General features: G+C 45.2%; 1 protein-coding gene across 1 annotated transcript in view; it reads left to right on the plus strand.

Moving 5' to 3' along the window:
- COL6A3 (collagen type VI alpha 3 chain) overlaps nucleotides 1-19,405 on the plus strand; it is an 81,581-nt gene extending 62,176 nt beyond the window's left edge. Inside the window, exons 36-43 of the mRNA XM_033112188.1 lie at nucleotides 910-1,006; nucleotides 1,660-2,358; nucleotides 4,285-4,387; nucleotides 6,566-6,936; nucleotides 8,182-8,445; nucleotides 9,518-9,616; nucleotides 17,680-17,844; nucleotides 18,610-19,405. Coding sequence (XP_032968079.1) covers nucleotides 910-1,006; nucleotides 1,660-2,358; nucleotides 4,285-4,387; nucleotides 6,566-6,936; nucleotides 8,182-8,445; nucleotides 9,518-9,616; nucleotides 17,680-17,844; nucleotides 18,610-18,650 — 1,839 coding nt within the window. The 3' untranslated portion in view covers nucleotides 18,651-19,405. The remainder of the gene's footprint in view (nucleotides 1-909; nucleotides 1,007-1,659; nucleotides 2,359-4,284; nucleotides 4,388-6,565; nucleotides 6,937-8,181; nucleotides 8,446-9,517; nucleotides 9,617-17,679; nucleotides 17,845-18,609) is intronic.
- Nucleotides 19,406-19,686: the final 281 nt, after the last annotated feature.

Genomic DNA, 19,686 nt, shown 5'->3' on the forward strand with positions numbered 1-19,686 from the left:
AAAGACGAGGTGATGGTGAGATGGTTGCATATATCTTTCCTTCCAAATTGGATATTTTACTGCTTGCCCACTGCCTATGTCAGCGAGACGGTTGGGTTATTGCTGCCATCTCTTGGGGTTTATTCTGCCAAACCTAAAGCCAGTTAGAGCACAGAGCACTGCACTTGGGAGTCCCTCTTGGGCCACCAGCTGTGTGTTCTTGTAAGGGGCGCGTTTACCTACATCCCCCCTATGTGGGCTGAGTGACGCAGAACCACGCAGGTTTCTCAACAGCATAGTTTCAGCGAGTTTGAAAAGTTAATTATTCATTCATTAATTCAATTTAATGATTCATTAAGTGAATAATTAGTGATGGTGTGCCTGGTGCCGTCATGGGCAGGACTTTTTGAATTTTGCAGAAATGATTGTGTTATTTGCTTTGTCATCAAATCCCTTTCTAGACCTGGGAGAGCGGGAAAGGAATGCGGTAACGTTTGCTAGTTGCTATTATTATTATTGCTGAGCATAACGACCTTATTTAAGTCCCCACTATTTGCTAGAGGCCGCACCGGGCCCTTGACATATGTTATCTAATTTAGCCTTTCACATAACTCCATTGGCAATATACCACGATCGCCACTTTACAGCTGAGGAAACAACCCCAGAGAGGTTAAATCATTTTGCCTTGGGTCCAGCAGAAAGTGCAGGGGTGGGACTTGAACTCCCGCTCATTTCAGCAGAAGAAAACCTATATTTTCCTATTAAACTCAGTGCCTCGTCCGAACCCGCCCTCTAAAAAAAAAAAAAAGAGAAGATACTGATCTATTGGGAAGCTTGTTTTAATGACGTGACCGTAACTCCTTCCTCAGCTGTAGTCTCAAGTGGTTGCTTATCATCTCTCCTACTGAGTGTTTCCTTTTGTTGAACCAGATCAATAACACAGCAGTGGGGCATGCACTCGTGCTGCCCTCCAGGAGAGACCTCACGGACTTCCTGAAGAATGTCCTGACGTGTCATATTTGCTTGGGTAAGGTGCTTCCCAGCGGGCATCTGTCTAGCTGCAACTGCAGAACGTACTATCCACGGGGGGACATTTGAGTGAATTATCATCATCTGTGTAAAGGCCTTCCGTAAATTAAGATTCATAAAGCTGGTATTTACCAGTGTGGACACTACGTCATAAGTAGTTTCCGTATTTAAAGCGACCCCCCCCCCCCAACAGAGCTTTATTTGATAGAGAAGGACAAGTTTTATAGGTAATAAAGGAGAAAGTGGGCTCTGCTTACATTTTGACCTTGGAGTCCAGATTTTAATTATCTGGCTTTGGGACTTCCTATTCATAGAACACATTTCTTCAAGGAGTGGTGAAAAAGTAAGGTGGTTTTCCTTCCCTTCCCCTCCCTTCCTCCTCCCTCCCTCCCATCTCCCTTCCCTCCTTCCCACCCTCCCTCCCTTTCTAAAGCCAATGCCACAGTATACTAACAAGAATTTTGGCTTACTGATTTATTTAGTAAGTGTTAGGTGATGAAAACGGAAATCTGGTTACAGTAACGTCAACAGGATATAAATAGGTTTCTGGATTCTGTGACAATTTTCATGACCCCAGGCTCTCAGCAGATTGCTGTGCCACGTCTTGCTGCAGGAGTCATGGTATAAACGGGCTGCCGTGCTTCTTTCCAGACATCTGCAACATCGACCCGTCCTGTGGATTTGGCAGCTGGAGGCCCGCCTTCAGGGACCGGCGAGCTGCGGGCAGCGATGTGGACATCGACATGGCTTTCATCTTAGACAGCGCTGAGACCACGACTCTGTTCCAGTTCAACGAGATGAAGAAGTACATCGGGTACCTGGTCAGACAGCTGGACGTGAGCCCCGACCCCAAGGCCTCTCAGCATTTCGCCAGAATAGCAGTTGTGCAGCACGCACCCTACGCGTCTGTGGGGAACGCCAGTGTGCCGCCTGTGAAGGTGGAGTTCTCCCTGACTGACTACGGCTCCAAGGAGAAGCTGGTGGACTTCCTTGGCAGCAGGATGACACAGCTGCAGGGCACCAGGGCCCTGGGCAGCGCCATTCAATACACTGTAGAGAACGTCTTTGAAAGCGCACCCAACCCGCGTGACCTGAAGATTGTGGTCCTGATGCTGACAGGCGAGGTGCCGAAGTCGCAGCTGGAGGAAGCCCAGAGAGCCATCTTGCAGGCCAAATGCAGGGGCTACTTCTTTGTGATTCTGGGCATTGGCAGGAAGGTCAACGTCAAGGAGGTGTACAGCTTCGCCAGCGAGCCAAACGACGTCTTCTTCAAATTGGTGGACAAGTCCACGGAGCTCAACGAGGAGCCTCTGATGCGCTTTGGGAGGCTGTTGCCGTCCTTTGTCAACAGTAAGTCCTGCTGGATATCGTGGGCTTTCTGTCCGGCCACACCCTGGGGTTATCAGGGACGGGGGCGGTGGGCCCAGACATGGAAAAGGCAACTCATGTCCTGACGGTGATTTGTTCTTTCACTCAACAATATACAGAGGGTGCCCAAAAAGTGTATACACATTTTAAGAAAGGAAAAAATTATTAAAATTCTAATAATACATACCGATAACAAAAGATGAATACAAGTCACATTTGGCTTCTGCAATTACAAAAGGTGCTCAAAGTGGTTCCCACCAGCGTCCAGACACTTCTGATTACAGCAAACTACTGCTTGGGCAACGCTGACCAAAGTGTCCACTTGTATCGCTGCACATGCCGTTTCAATTTCTTCACACAGTACCATGTGTCTCAAACTTAACCACGGATGCGTGCAATTGGTAGGCGTGTGGGAGGTTCTCTTGCAGACTCATGCCTCCATTGTACTTCCACAACATTCTCGAATTTCAAACACCACTTCCACATGGTCTTGTGCTCCTCGAATGACAACCATGCTTCCGCCATTTTCTTTGACTGTCCTGCCTGTCGCACGCATGGTGACGCTAGTATTCATTTGATTAACACCATCTTTTGAGCAAGCGCCGTACTACACACTGCTACCGTAATTCAATTCAGTTTGAAAAGTAATACATAGATAACAGTCCATAAAATGTGTACACCTTTTTCTGGCACCCCTGGTGTATCAATGCCCACCACATCCCAGGCACACGTTAGGAGCCAGAACTGGCAGTGAACACACAGACTGAAACCCTGTCCTTGTTCACGTGCTTATTCAATCAAATTCGACTGGGCACCTCCCGCCCTTGACACAGTGTCCCTGGGAAGTTACAGTCTAGGTGGGGGAATGGGTGAAGTGCACAGTTATCATACATGACATAATATGCTGGCATGTTGCCGAGATGTGTGTGTATCCTGATGGGGCCTTGGGGTAGCTTCCAGAAGGAGTTGCGTCGATCTGGGCTTAGGCACCAGCTCCACACTTGGAAACCTCTGGGTCTTTGCCAGTGTGACTACCCCTCCCCACAATGCTCACCATCTCTGCTTTAACAGCAAATCTATATTCATCTTCAAAACTTATCTCTAGCCGCCCCTACTCACCATGGATGCTCCCCCTCCCAAGGCTTGTTCATTTTTAATCTGGACACTATACCTACCCCATCTATTACGTGGCCCATTGGTCATTCATTTATGGGTCTGTGGTCCTGTGGACTGCAGGGTCCTAGAGAAGGTGTATCACTGACCACTGTGTTCCCTAGAGCCTCACATGGTGTGTGGCCCAGAGTTGTCACAGGAAGGTCTCTAACAAAGGAGGGAGATGGATAAAGTACGGATAAACACGTGTATGTGGAGAGTTTATTATTCAGGGGAAAAGTGAGGTCCACGAAAACAGTATCCACACTTATGAAGCCTGTCCCCCGAAAGTTGTAGGGAAAAAAAATGTGAAGCAAAGGGAAGCCAGCAAGTTTACCCGGGGGCCACTGTCTTTAGAAGATTGAAAACAAAAGTTTGGCAACCACCACATTGAGAAAATATTGAAAGTAACTTGGTTATAATTTGATGTTCAAGAGCTTGGAACTTGTTCAACTCTGCTCTTGATTTTCCTTCTATTCCTGTCTTCCTCCTCACATTGAGTAACTATTACATTCAATTGAATCACCCAAATAATTGCCAAGTAGGAGATATTGCCTTAAGATGTTTTATAGATCAAGTACCATTATACTTAATGTTTAAAATCACTGCACTTAGCTTGTCTGAAAGAATGAATTAATACAACAGATATTTATGGGCTTCCTACTATATGATCCATTGAACTCATTAGCAGATTAATTTTAATTTGCAAGTGATTTCATGCACTTAAAGTATATATATATTTCTGTTTCTCTCTAGGTGAAAATGCTTTCTACTTGTCCCCAGATATCAGGAAACAGTGTGATTGGTTCCAAGGGGATCAACCGGCAAAGACTCTTTTGAAATTTGGTCACAAACAAGTGTAAGTGACTGTAACAATTGTCTCTCAAATGACAGTGCTAGAGGGAATACAGAGGTCCTCCAATGCGTAACTTTATGGGGTGAAGACATTGAAATCCAGAAAATGTGACTTCCTAAAAGTCATATGGGACATTCTTTTTGAAGAATCTGTTGTACCTGTTAGCTTTTGCTGCGTAACAAACAACCCCAAATATAGTGGCTTAAAACAGCTATTTATTTAATTTGCAATTCTGTGGGTTACAAAATTTGCTTGGGCTCAGCTGGGTGGTTCTTTTCGCCTCCAGTGAGCTCACTGATATGGTTGTGGTTTGCTGCTCATCAGCTGTGGACTGGTGGTCTAGAGTGGTCTCAGCTGGATGGCTCATCTCTGTTCCATATGGTCTCTCCTTCTCTAGTGGCAAGCCTGGGTTTGTCCACAGGCGACTGGGCAAGATTCCATGAGAGAAGGCGGAAGTGTGCAAGGCCTCTTGAGGCCTAGGCTAAAACAGGCGCACTGTTACTTCTGACACATTCTATTGACCAAAACATGTCTAAATGCCAGCCTAGCCAGACTTCAGGGTGAGGAGGATTTGGGAGGACCTGTCACATCCCATTGTAAAGGGCATGGGTACAGAGAGGGTGGGCAGTGGGCGCCCTGTGTCCAAACAGTCTACCATCTCTGGTGTGAAATGATTTTATGTAGAAGGGTTGGATACATTAAGCAAAAAAATGGACTACAAATCTTCTTCAAATAACAAATGGTTTAGTAACACAGGTGACGGTGGCAGCGTTAGGAGGCCACGTGTACCTTCTACTCGGGAGACTAATGCGGCAGCTGGGGGTGGGAGGCTCTGGGGTACCCACAGTGATGCTGACCACCTGGCACGTGCTCGGTGACCTTCGGACCAGCTCCATCTTTGGTGCCAACGCTAGGAGCAGATGGGAGAGCAGTGTGGTCGTGCGACAGAGAGCTAGGCGAGGGGGACGTGGCAGCAGAAACCGAGCACAGGCAATGCGACAGCACTTTGTGCCACTCAGGAGAATGCCACAGTGTGCCATACTTTGGGGCAAGTGGGAGTTCTGACTGTGGCACCCAGATGAGGTTCGGATTTGAATTACCCTTGAAAAATGAGTATCTGGCCTACTCCTGGCTGAGCTCCAGGGTGGAGAGGGAGAGCCCTCCTCTTCCTCCTGCGTACCCTTCTGTCTGTCAGCTCTCAAATCCTTCGACTCTTGCCTCTGTCCTCAGAGGGGATGCATCAGATCTCGGCCTCGTTAGTTGAGAATCGTTACTAAGGCAGCCGCGGCCCCTTCCCGCCACTGTGGTGCCTGCCTGATCTCTCTTCACAGGTTCTCTTTTTCTAGTTTTACTCATCTTTATAATTCCTCTCGAGCATTTTGTAAAGTTGGCTCAACCTTATCTTTAGGAAAACAGAATGGACAAACCTGGTATTTGAAGTTGTATAACATTAACTTGAAAATACTCTGCATATGACACACAGCACGATATATCTACACAATAGTGAACGTTCATCTCAGGACAAGAAAGGAACAAAGGGTGGGTCTGGGCCTTTGTGTCTGTTTAGTTGTGTTGCTATTCTCTTTAGGGATTCGTAATAGATCAAGAAATTGTGAAGAAAACTAACCACACACACACACAAATTAATGCAAACAAAAATACACAGTAAGCCCTGGGAGTAGAAGTGTACTCTGACACTATAATTTTCCAGCTGTGCACAGCATTTTGTTGAGTGGATGCTCTCTTGTACTGAGAGTTGCTATTAACTGATTTTATTTAATTTTTGGTGTATATGTTTGAGTACATCAATTTTTATAATTAGAATATTGGTCAACTATTATTGTTAACAATACCAATAATAATAATTATTAAAATATTTATTATTGTCTCTTTACTCTCTCCCTGCTTTATCTCATAAATGGAAAATAAGATGTCAGATGTATTTATAGTACAATATAGGCTTCATTTTTAATGATTCTGTTTTTATTTGCTGTTCATTGTGTTTTCTGTGGCACACGTCCCATAAAGGTGCAATTCTATGTGTAAGATATAAAAACTCCTGCATGGGTTTTGATAAGACAGCAAGCACATTTCGCGTAACTCGTGGGGTTACATCTGTCTATATTAGACAGCAGGCAATAATATGTGTGGGTTGAAACGGTGTTTAATTTGTTTTAACAGAAACATTCTGAATAATGTTACTTCAAGTCCTACATCCAAACCACTGACCAAAACAAAGCCAGTGACCGCCACAGAACCAGTGACCACCACAACCAAACCAGTAACTACGGTAAACCTGCCGGCCCCTGCAAAGTCAGTCCCTGCAAAGCCGGCCACCACGAGACCTGTGGCTGCCAAGCCTGAGACTGCGCAGTCGGACACGGTTAGACCCGCAGTGGCAGCGAAGCCTGTGGCAGCGAAGCCAGCAGCAGTGAAACCAGCAGCTGTAAGACCTCCCACTGCTGCCAAACCAGTGGCTGTAAAGCCTGAGGCCCCCAAGCTCCAGGCAGCTCGACCGGCCACCACCAAGCCAGCTATGGCTAAGCCCATGGGTAAGAAAGCCATGGGTAAAGCTGCTGACTTGTGATGTCGTCATTTACTGTGTCTAGAGCTTGTCCCCTGATGCCTGCTTACAAAGCAATTGAAATACAATCATTGGTCTGGGATTTGTGCATCTAGATGATGTATTCTAAGAGGTGCCCATCAGAGCATGGAATTGCCAAAACATTGTTTTGTTCCTATATTACAAAGCGATCTTTCTCCTGTCCCCTGTGAGTCTCCCACTGGCTCCCACTCCCCACCCGAGCCCCACACCCAGCCTTGGGGTGAGGATGGGAGCTGCCCGTTCTCTCTGGGATGTCAGCAGCCGGCACAACCCTTCTCTCCTGGACATCTAGTTGTCTCAGCTAAAGGGATGATGTAGAAGTAGGGTCTTAGACCATTTACGGAATGAGAATGAGAAACCTTTTGTCGGCCCCTGGGCAGCGAAGTGGCAGTTGGGATGCTTGGGTCCTGGAGCCAGACCTGCCTCCCTTGGGGTAGGATTCCAGAAGATCTGGGAGGAGCTTTGCATTGCGGACTTTGTCCTGCGATGCAACACGTTCCCATAGAAAAGAGGCCCCGCAATATCGGGTGTTTCGTTCAGCAAACTAAGTTGGGGCCCAGACCATCCCTTCTTCAGCAGACTGAGTGCATGCTGGTACCACTCACGGGAAAGCAGGTTCCAGGCCGCGTTAGAGACGAGGCGGAGGTGGGCTTCATGAGACCCAGCGTGTGTTATGTTATTGTTTTCCCTCAAAGAAGATGCTAGAAGATACTATCGAGTGCCACAAACTACAGAAAAGTGAAGGCACAATGTATATGCTCATGTGAAAAACTCATGGAAACTGTCTTCACTTTATGAACAGAGGAAAAACAGATTCCTTTAAAAGAATTGCATGTCATGCCTAAAGTTTCATGACTTAATGTCTTTAAAAGTATGGGGCTCATTCTGTATTGAACACTTCATTCAGATTATTAGCACACTGCACCGGGTGTTTTCAGAGTATCTTTTAACAAGAGGGATTTTCGACAGGAAATGGAGTTAGGTACCCTGCTGATGAATCATGCGATTTTGAATTACTATGAATTTCACATTTCACATAGGAACTTGAACAAGAAACGAGTTCCCTGCTTCACCGCAGTGTCCGAGCAACTGTCTGCTGGTACACACCTCTCGGATTTCATCTCTCGCTGTGTGTCTCGGTCGCTGAGGGTTTTATTTTGATGTCCGCACTCTGCTTTGATCTCCCTTCCAGGGAAGCCTTCTGGAGAGGTCCAGGTGTCTGAGATCACAGAGAACAGCGCCAAACTCCACTGGGACAGGCCGGAACCCTCCAGTCCTTATTTTTACGACCTTACCGTCACCTCGGCCCACGATCAGTCCCTGGTTCTGAAGCAGAACGTCACTGTCACAGACCGCGTCATCGGGGGCCTGCGTGCTGGGCAGACGTACCACGTGGCGGTGGTCTGCTACCTGAGGTCTCAGGTCAGGGCCACCTACCGAGGAAGTTTCAGCACAAGTGAGTACGTTGTCGGTTTAAGGAAAGTCGGTACCTTGATATTCCATGTAGAAGTGCTTTCTACATGAATGTCAACAGGTTACAGAGGGAACCATTCTTCATCCAATCTGTTCTGATAGAACAACAATGTTAAAACCAAATCCTGGGTGTTTTGGTTGCACCCAGCTTCATAAATGGATGAAATGGAAAATGGGGTTCCTTGTGAACTATGGCCATGCCTTTGGTGTCCTGGGCCACTTCATGGAGGAAAGCAGACCCATTGGGCCTGAGTGCAGCCCCTTCCATGGGAGAAAGAAATATGCCCATGAAACCTGGCTGGGGCTCGACTGTCCACCCCGTCCATGTTTCAGAAGCGTGTTTCCACGTTCAGTGAACAGAAAACAGCATGGACAGTCCCTGGCTCCTTCGGGAGTAACTGAGGAGTCACACCGCCCCGGGGCCATGGGACGTCCATGGCCACTGCAGAAAGGACATCAGAATTTGCCTCCCCTGGTCCCACCATGCTGGGGCTCCGTCCTCTGCCATCTGTCGTGCCCCTGCTGCTCTGCTGCACTGAGGCCTGCCCTTGCATGCTTTTCCAGTCTCTTAATTACTCAGGCGCCCTCCTCCTTTCTAAGTTCTCTATCTCCCCCTGCCCCCCGCCCACATTCTCCTCAACCCCTCTTCTCTGGGGGATGAACATTCTGCTCTCCTTGGGCCGGTGCCATTCAGATCGAGGAACTCTGAGGAAACGGAATGCCCACCAGTCACCACGTAATCCACGAAGATAAGAGTCCACAGACCCTTCAAGCCCAGATATCTCTTTTCTGGGCTGGAAACAGAAGAGGTTATGTGGGAAGTGAGAGGCTCTGTTCAGAGTTCAGTGATTTTCTGTTTGCTTGTTGAGATGGATCTAACTTGGAGACAACAGGCATCAGTGGTGTGTGTGGAGACTTCTTCAGTCTCCATGCTTCAGTGGCCCACCCTCATCTAAGACGTAACCCAGAAAGGCAAGCTAGCCCCGGTCCCTACGGATTCCCAAGCCCGTCAGTGTCTGAGTTACCTACTCGTTGCATATATTTTTCTTTTCTAGAGAAAACTCAGCCTCCACCTCCACAACCAGCAAAGTTAGCTGCTAGTTCAACCATCAATCTAATGGTGAGCACGGAACCGTTGGCTGGTAATGAAAGAGGTGAGTTGTGAAAACATTGGGTCCCTGAGCCACACTAAAGAAACATTCTTCCAAACACTTGAAAGCCTTTGAAGTGGTGATTCTCAGTCATCTGCTGGGGCTTTAATTCTCAGGCCAGGCATGACTTCACGGGCAAAGTTCCCCATCGGCTCTGTGTGGCCCTGCATGGTCTCATTGTGCATATTCTGCACTCTAAATTGGCAACTTACCTTGGCTGTCACTTGGAGGAAATTGGGTGGGGGTTGCTTTGGGGGCTGTGGCCAGGAATTCATGTATCGTCATTTTCCCTCTGCCTCGTCTTGGAACTAGAGTGGATTTGTGGTTTGTGACACTGCAAGGCATAGGGTTTCATCCAGTCAATGATTCAATCTAATAAAAACCTGCTTAAAAGGACACAAGACAACCCAGATGGGAAGTCATGAGCGACACGGGTCTGGAAGTGAGCCAAGTGATGGGTGTGCCGGTCCTACCTCCCTGAGCACACACCAGGGCTTGTCTATCACACGTCTGTGCCTGGGCTGCGCTTGTACACATCGTGTGTTTAACCAGGGACTAGGGAGACGTGTTTCTGGAACTGACAGCTGTTACTTGCTTGTTCTTTCTTGGGCAGTAGAACTCCCAAGCGAGACCTGTAACCGCCCCGCTCAGCGGACTGTGAGCTTAGGCTGTTCACCCACAAGGAACTGATGATTGAAATAGTCGACATGCGTTGCTTAAGTGTTTTGCGAAAGATGTTGGTACTAATATTCAAAGTCCAACGCCCATGGCCGTGTAGATATAGTTTTGTTTTATAAACCCAAAAGGAGAAGGTCTTCCCTAAAAGTGGAGACAGTTCATTATTTCCTGGTGTGTGGGCCTCAGTCAGGAGGAGGGAGGCATGTTTCTTTACAGTGCTTGTGTCTGTGATCGATTATGGTGAAAGCCATCTGCTGGGGGCCCAGCTGCTTTTGTGCTGCTCGATTTAAAAGCATCTGTGCTTCTTTAATGTATGTGCAGTCAGAAGGAGCAGCACATTATTTTTTGAGCTATTGACCAGGATTCCTCATTTTACTCTTTTCCACTGTAAGTTTTTAAAATGGTTTGTTTCTCCATCTTATCGTCTCTGTAGACTCTGCACCTTGTCTCCTCTGTGTTTAAATAAAGTTGGATGGTTTCTGACTCCACACCCCTATCTCTTTGGGGCCACTTGGGAGTAGAGCCTTCTGATTCTTTTAGTTATTTTTAGAGGGAATCTTCTTTGTTGTTAGAATATATTATTGCTCAATCGACTTTCCCTATGTCCAGGTATGTGTGTATCTGTCTCTATATCTATCTATCTATCTATCTATCATCTATTTGTCTATCATTTCTTAATACAGCCACAACCCATACTGACATGTGTCATCAGGCATTACGAGAAAGAAGGTAACTGAGTCAGTGCAGGAATTGTGACACTGCTATGCACATAGATATACGATAAAGGCACATAGACGAGCTACTTACAGGACTGGAAAATGTGCAAAGTAGTTTGCTTTTGGAAACCAGCTTAGGAGTTAGTCTATATTAAAGGCAGTCATGTGGTCTTCAAACCCCGCTGCCTTTCTAATGGAAAGGTTGACAAAAAAACCAAGAAATTCTCTCCTCTTGATAGAAACTTGTGGGAACTATTCAGGAATTCATGGTTGATTGGGTAGTTAAGCTTTAACTTCATGAGGATTGTATAACAATATTTTATAAAAACTTCTAAGATTTTCAACTCAAACGAAAAAGACAATGGACGTAGGAAGGTGGGGTGAGGGTTTTGGATGGAAAAGAAAACTTCGGTCTCGACCGTGTTCATTTCTGCTCATCAGCAGTTTTCTGAGTGCAGCAGCGAGGGCCGTGCACAAACCTTAGGCTCAGTCCCCTGCACTGGGGCCCTGCAGCTCCTAACCCACTCCAGCTCCTTTCTGAGTCGCCTCCAACATGGTACTTTGATTCAGAGAGCAGCCACAAAAGACTCGTAGGATTTCCCAAAGATATGGGTCAGGACAGACGAAATTCTAACTTCCAAGTCACTGAGATCTGTGTGTATTGTTTCCCACTCACTGGTGACTTTACCTCTCATAGAGTGTAGGAAATGTAAAATTTCTAGCCAATTCAGTGCTTCATTGAGAGAAAATGACTGGGTGTAAGCTACACAGAGAGCCTTGGGGATGTTTTTGGTTCTCTTATGTGTGGTCCAGAAGGGACAAGAATATATAAACAACGTTTAGTTAATATAAACAACACAATCTTTAAACAAGAAGCTGGCTGGGCCCGTCCTTTTTATTTTTTTTAAGACTGAGTCACAGATTCAGAAATAGAAAGATGCTTTCAGTTCAGACCTTTAACATTTAGGTCTCCTTTCTCTGTGTGATAGAGAGAAAGCGTTCTTGAAATTGGGGCTTGTGTGTCTTTCAATGTTGCAAGTAGTTTGTCTAAACCTTTCTCCTTCATCCCGAGGAGCACGCAGCTCTCAGACCCAGGGCTTGGATCTTCTTTCACCATTTCACATGTGTGTATTTCCCACTAGCGATGCACGTCAGCGTGAAGATAGGACTCCCTTGTTTTTCGTAAGAACAGGCCACAGCGTAATTGATGTACACAGTAAACGGTGCTCTTTGCCTGCAGGCGCTTAATACCCGGTTACTCAATGGAATTAAATTGATTGGATGTTGACCTGAAAAGGTTTAAAGTTCAAAACCGGCCAACAGAATAAGGAGGTGAAGGCTTGTCTCGCCCCCTTCCCTCCCAACCTCCGCCTCTCCCCTGCCCCCCGTGTAAATAAGTCGTTTTGGAAATTTTCCCTGAGGGCAAACATATTTTAATGATATTCATATTTTTTTGTGGATAAAAAAAGAAATGGTAATTTATCACTTTATTAAGTATTTATCAAGTACCATATTTTTAAAAATATGGTAACTGGATGCTTAGTCGCTGGTTGCATGTATGTTTTGCATCCAAATATCAATTATTACAGTATGCATTATTTCTCCAAAGATGTAGTTTTCAGACAATTCCGGCAAAATCAAGTTTTAAAAATAGCTTGTCTATGTGAGCATGAATGCAGTTTAATTCCTTTAATTTTCTGCAACACCAGTCAGTTAAAAACATGGTGTGTATTTACAGAGTGTGTCCCTTTCTTAGTATTAAATGTTAGCTACTTTTCCTTGCTGTTTTATCTCCATGAATGAAAGGTTCACTGGGTTTTGATTCTATTTTAAGGAACTATATTTTGTCATAGTTTGGCACTTCGCTTTAGGAAACATGGTGACCAGTGTCCGAGTCTATGCAGGAACCTGTGGGCAAAACCCTATGAAATGAAGGGGCCCCTCATCCATGTCATCTAATGAAGGGGAAGAAGAGTGAGCAGTTTTCACACTTTTGTTTTCCCTGACATATGTTCATGTTCACCCATTGTGAAATTCACATTTCATAATACTTCTCTATTAGGCCCTCCTTATGTGGCACAGGTACATAATGACAGGACGGTCTGGTGAGGGGACAGTCTTTGTCCCCCGGTAGGGCCTGGCCCTGTCTGGTGTGGAGAGCAAGTGTGGTGCTGCGGCCTCGGCTTTGAGATGGAGGTTGGTTACCTCAGCAGACCGATGGAATCATTACTAACCACTCAGAGTCCAGGCTTTGCAATTTCACACGATTCCGTTTTAAATAATACTTGCATTTTCCTCAAGGAAACAAAACAAAACAAATTCCCTTTCCCACCTAAAAATCCCATCTCTCTTTTTCGTGTTCCTCAGCGCTGAAAAGAATCACAGACACTTTTCTGTGATCTATTTGCTGCCTGTAAATGGCAGTTACAACCCGTAAGTGTATCTTTCAGTGATGATCACAGCCTTGAAAAGCCTTGGCTGCCAGACACCTGCAGCCAGCTTGGTTACTGCTGGTTTTCAAGTGCTCTGTAGTTGCTAATTTTGGTTTTAGGTTTTTGTCACCATTTCTCTCCTCCTCCTTCTCATTTTTGGCTAAGGAAGCCTTGGGTAGATGTTTTCTATGCATGTTATGACCAAAGGTAAGATTCTCTGAAGTTTCTAAACAACCAAAAAAATTTTACTTAGAAAATTTACTTTTTGCAATATTACAAAATGAATTCTAAATTATTGGCTTACCCATACATACTGAAGGAAAGTTTTAATGCAAGAGAGAGCCAAAGTAAATAACAAAATATGTAACATGCTTTTCTACTTGTTCTAGAAATTAGCCATCGGTAGAGATGACCACATTTTGTCTGAGCAAGCATAGCTGGCTTGATTACATAGCTCTGAAGGAAATTAAGTTCACCAACATTTTACTTATTTTATTGATTCTGAGATGCATGACTTTCCCATTGTAACACTTCTGAAATTAAAATGTGACTTAAAATGGGTGACATGTCATGGTTTCTTGATAGTGTTTTGTCTACTTTGTGGAATATAAAATAATAGTGCATAGCAAAATTAAGATTTCTTAGTTTGATGAAATACAGCATTTGGTTGGCCGTGTTGCACTAGAAATAGATGGCGTTGGCCAGCACAAAATGATGCAGTAACGATAACCCATGACTTTATGTGAATAATAATATAAATAACTAACTTAACCCCACAAGTTGAGGTAAACTAAATAGCTACAAATACTTTCTCTACGTAGTTAAAGAGAAGTAGCCATTTTCAAGGCTGTGTGTTTATCGCTGTGTGAGAGTGTGTGTATATCAGTGCAGTATTTAGGTTATGATGGGTCTCAAAGGGCATTTGGCATGTTTATTGTCAAGTATAAGAATTAAAAACAAAAAAGTCTATTGGTCAAGATCTGAAAGAGCCAAGGGGCCAAAACGTAACCACAGCTACCTTTAAAATTGAGTTAGAAATACCACAATTTCTTTGGTACTTTTTGATCCCATCAATGCTCAAAATGTTTTTGCTCAGGGAAGTCTTTTTCATTCAGGCAAGTCGTACTTGCTTCTGAGCTTTGGAAGCGTTTGTACCACATCCGCAATGTTGGGTCTGAGGGCTATGAAGCCCTGTTTGTGAAACCGTTAAACCTACGAGGGATGTAGTCACAATTCCAGCATAAACACCCAACCCCGCTCCCCATTTTGCTCAAAGAAGCACTGAAATCCTGACACCTTGCTGCTTTGGAAAATGTCAAAGCTGATGCCTTTAAAAATGCTGCTTGAGACGCCATAGAAATCTCAAATGATAAAAAGGCATGTTTTCCAGTTCAACACATTTTTTGTTTCAAAGAGTACTATCTTTTTCTAGTTATAAAATAGTAGATATTCATTGTGAAGAATTCAGAACATGTAGAAAAATATAAGAAACTGTGACTTCCACAGTCACAGCATTGGTGACCACCTCTAATGACCCGATGCATATTGTTCCTGTATTTTCCCCCATGAATACTCTATGTGGGTACGCGCGCACACACACACATGCACGCACGTTTTTATTACCAAAATGGACCATGTTTCTAGGGGGTGATTCCACCGCATGGTTGTTGTTCTAGGACGTCCCAGGCTGGCATCTGTGTCTTCTGTGAATAGCTGGGCCTCCCTGAGCAGGGTTTATCCAAACGCTGCTTTTGCATCAGTTTCCTTTCGTGTTTGGAAGCTCACTGAAGCCCAATGCCCCATCGCTGTTTCACCAGGAGGTTTCAGCAGGTGGTCATCCAAATCAGGCGGCCTTTCAAGTCTTCCCTTTAAAATGAAGCTTTTTTATGTTGTTGTTCTAGGCAAAAGTGAACGAGGAAACTTTATTGATAACTTTCACTCTCTGTTGTCTTCTCGGCTCCCAATGTGTTCTCAACATAAGGTGGAGAAAATGAATGGGGGTGCAGCCAGACGCTCTGTTAGGTCAAAGCGAGGGCTCCAGGCTCCCTCCAGGGCTGTGCTCAAAGGGGCAACTCCGTTTGGAGGGGGAACATGAACAATTTCTGAGTCCAAAGACTTGTTCTAGGGAAGAGCTTCAACGAGGTCCAACCATCCATCCCTCTTTGGACACCAAGACACTTTTTTTGTCTTTAAAATGGTTGTGTTAGCATATGTAGACATAGCACAGGTGACTCAGGTACAAGATATGTGTCTCAGAAATCGTGATGATGGGAGTTTAAAACTCCAAAGCTTCTGAAGGACATAGAACCTCCCGTTTTCATGCCTGAAAAATGGAGAGTTGCAGGTTTTTGTCTTTGAAGAGTGTGGGGCCCTCATAAGATATTTCTCTTGGTTTCACAAATATCTGCATGTCCACTGTAGCAGTGCCCTTACACTTTGTTACTAAACCACACAGGGTCTCAGCAGAGACTCTCGCTGGAGCAAAGGGTGCAGAATGCAAGGGCGATGCTTTGGTGCTGGAGAGAGGAGGAGAAAATGTCAGGAAGCTGGAAAAGCCAGTCAGTCAGGGAGCAGAGTGTCCAGCTGCAGGACTGCCTGCGGGCCAGTGTCCTTGGGTCCGGGAGGACGGTTCGTGTCTGCTTCAGAAGGGAACAGGGTAGTGAGAAGGTAATAGCTAAACACGGGTGGCCAGGCTGAGCGCAGTTGGTACAAATAAAGTGGAACAAACATGGGCCATTTGGGCAATGCTCTGAGGAAGAAAGGAGAGGGGATGAGACAACCATTTGGTTTGGGCCTCACACTCACAGGGGACCCAGTAAACGAGGGATAAGTTTTGGTGGTTGGGTGATCTTGCCTTGCTCAGTCCTCTCCACAACATTCCTTGAACACCAGGCATTTCCCTTCAGTTGTTGGCACATTTGAGAAGAAGAAAGTGGTTGACGTGAACTGTCATCACTTTATTCCAGCTTTGTTGTGTCTTCAAAGGCTCTTGGTGGCGTCGCTGGCTTCCTGGGTCTCTGGGAGGGTCTGCAGCTGGGACACGGAGCTGTGTAGCCTCCAGTCTTCTTGCCTGGGTGACAGCTCCCTCAAACGTTGCCAGGGAGTGTTTTAGAGCAATTCTGAGCCTCAGTCCTGTGTGCCCTGGAGTCCGGTCCATCGTGTAGACCCATGCTTTGGTTCTCTCCCGGAAGACTCAGGTTTTCCTCTCCCGGCTTGGTACCCATCAGAACCACACGTGCTCAGCAACTCTGCGGCCGTGAGCAACCCATGTAGCTGGGGACAGAGGCCCATGGAGATGTCAGCCTGCGTGGGGAGGGCTGGGTGATTCAAGCCTTAGCTACTCATGTAAACACAGCATGGGACACTCCAGGGGGTTTTCGCAAGAAGGGCTACGTTTTTCAAACTTTCAGATCACGGTTGACACGAATGCTCCTCCTTCGCAGCAGTCTGGAGTTTGCCAGAAAACTCTGTCAACGGGAGTTTTCTTGTGTGCGAGCTGTAAACTTCTCCTTCCCAGCACTGGGGCCAGCCTAGCTTTGACTTTGCAGCTGGGCTGCATCAGAAGTATGCATTTCAAACATAAACTTCCTTAACTGGAAAAAGAATGCTTCTCAGCCTTCAAAATAGCTTCACGATGTGACATTTTTGCTGTGGTGAATTCTACATCAGTGTTAGTTCTTTGTCCTTGTTTAATTTGGCTGGTCACGAAGGCACTGGGCTATACACACACACACACACACACACACACACAGGATTTTTCTTTTCCACTTTAACTTTGATTTTCAATCTAGTTGGCTGGCATTGAAATGTACTGCTTTATTTTTGAACTATATTCTGACAGAATTAATTGCTATTTTGCCAATGAGTAGAAAACGCCAAAGTTTTAAAATTCGGTGTCTTCTCTGGGATTTAGCCGTGAAAGGATCAGAGAGTAAATAGCCCAGTGGTTGGAAAGGGGAAACACAGTTCATTTCACCTTAAATTATCCAACACCGATAGCTGACATTGGAATTCTGAGTGCAGGTTATCAAATCCTTTCATCAATATGGTTGTATCTACTGCTATTATGTCCATTTGACAGCGAGGAAACTGAGGCTCAGGAAGGTTTAGGGAGCTTTCCTCCCCTCTCTTCTCTGGTCTGTCTCCGACACTATCGTGATTAGACCTTCAGCCTCTCGTGCTGGGTGCTCAGTAACTTGCACATTCTAATTTCTGCTCTTACCTCATCTTGTTTTTAAAGATATATGTAAGCTGCCAAGAGAAGAAGGAACTTGCCGGAAATTTATTTTGAAGTGGTACTATGATTCTCAGACCAATAGCTGTGCGAGATTCTGGTATGGAGGCTGCGGTGGAAACGAAAATAGATTTAATTCACAGAAAGAATGTGAAAAGGTTTGCGCTCCTGGTAAGTGATTATGCTTTTGTGTTTGTGGTGTCCTCAGAGAAAGTAAGAGACCCAGGTCAGTAATGAAGCTTTTAAAGACATTTGAATGATTATGATGGCTATGAAAGAGAAGATAAATTGTATCTTCTGATAAGGAAGATATTCAAATAAAGCACATGAATGAAATTAATTTTCTGAATTATTGTAATTTCCTAAAAACATACAAGTATCTTTGTATTTTTTGCCAGTGAAGAAACACACGACCAACTACTCCTCAGTATTTGGAAGTGTTACTAAAGTCCCTGTTATTCATAAAATATTATAATAAACACGATTATAAGGGAAATAATATAATGAACGATTATAGGTAACACCAAAGATAAATAGCCCCATCTATTCATGTTTAAATAATTTTGCCTCCTCTAAATAATAATGTTGGTACTGAGGCCACCCAATATCTCCATTATGTTGGGCAGCTCGATTGGTAATAAAATAAGAACAGCTGCACCTAGAGCCTGGGCCCAGTGCCAGGACGGGAGAGTTCAGCCTGAAGGTCTGGCGGGTGATGCAAGGTGAGCGGATGGGCCCAGGTGGCACAGAGAGCCCCACCCCAGTCAAAAAGTTCCCAGGAAACCAATGAAGGCTTGCAGCATAAAAGGGAGATGGGCGATGAAAATCAGTGGCGCTGGGATCGTTTTCATGAGAAATCCAGTGCCCTTTTCAGTCAGTAACGTGGCTTTTCCCCTTCCTCTTCTCTCCCTGCCCACCCCCTCCATCACTGCGCAGGGCTTGTCAACCCCGGAGTCATCAATGCAATCGGGACCTAAGGGTGGCTGACCCGTGACACATACCTCTTGAAGAAGAAGGAGTCAGCCCTTTGCAAGCCGTCTTCCTAGAAGCTCTGGGTGTAGACCCCCTGGCACTGTACCATTTCATGTTTCGACTCACATTGGAACTCGGGACGAACCGTTTCATCACCTGACCAATCGATGTGGTGCTAAGTGTGTCTGGACCCAACGCTCTTTGTCTCCAGGCAGTAATATCGTATACTTTGAACGTTGTGTAATAGTTATCCACTGCTGGTGTGTATGTGAACATTCCTATAAACTCAAATTCCGTCTGGAGTTTCATGTTATGCCTGTTCCGGGCAAATGTAAGTTCTAGAAAATAATCCCAACTTCACAGCTAGTCTATATACTTCCGCTTGGTTCGTTTTTTTTCCCCCTCTTAATTAAGCATGACTTTAGATGGAAGCCTGTGTATGGTGAATAAACAAGTGCCCAACTTTTCCATTTTTCTCCCAATACCCTGGATTAAATTTTGAGAGCATTTTCTTTTTCTAAAGCCTCTAACAAACGGTCGCATTAGAAGGAAGCAAAATCTCTTAATCTCTGTGCACTGTTACGGGACCAATGCCGTCATTAAAGAATGAAAAGAAAATCATAATAGAGAATATTTTTGGCATTCCTCTAATGTTGTGTGTGTTTTTATTTTGTGCGGGGGAGGGGGGTTTAATTTTAATTTTAAAATTTTTAGGAAATTTATACAAAGAAACTTTTTAATAAAGTATATTGAAAGTGTCTTGGGTTTGGTGTTATTCCTGGCTGGCTTGTTTCCATAGCACCTGTTGTCAGAATCACCCCTAGGCCAGGGGAATTGGGCTCCATCCAGGCCCATGGCCCTGGTTACCACATTCTTGTTTCCAGTGGAGGGATTTGACCCACTCACACCCAGCACTCCCTGGTCAGCTGGACGGGGTTCCTTGCTCAGGACCCTGGAGTCTTTCTGGTCTTGAGGACCTTGCTGGCTTTTACCTTTTCCTCCGCCAACCCCCTCATCTTTGAGGACCCCCCCCCCTTTGTA

This window comes from Rhinolophus ferrumequinum, chromosome 8, assembly GCF_004115265.2.
Source record: "Rhinolophus ferrumequinum isolate MPI-CBG mRhiFer1 chromosome 8, mRhiFer1_v1.p, whole genome shotgun sequence".
In the NCBI taxonomy this organism is placed as follows: Eukaryota; Metazoa; Chordata; class Mammalia; order Chiroptera; family Rhinolophidae; genus Rhinolophus; species Rhinolophus ferrumequinum.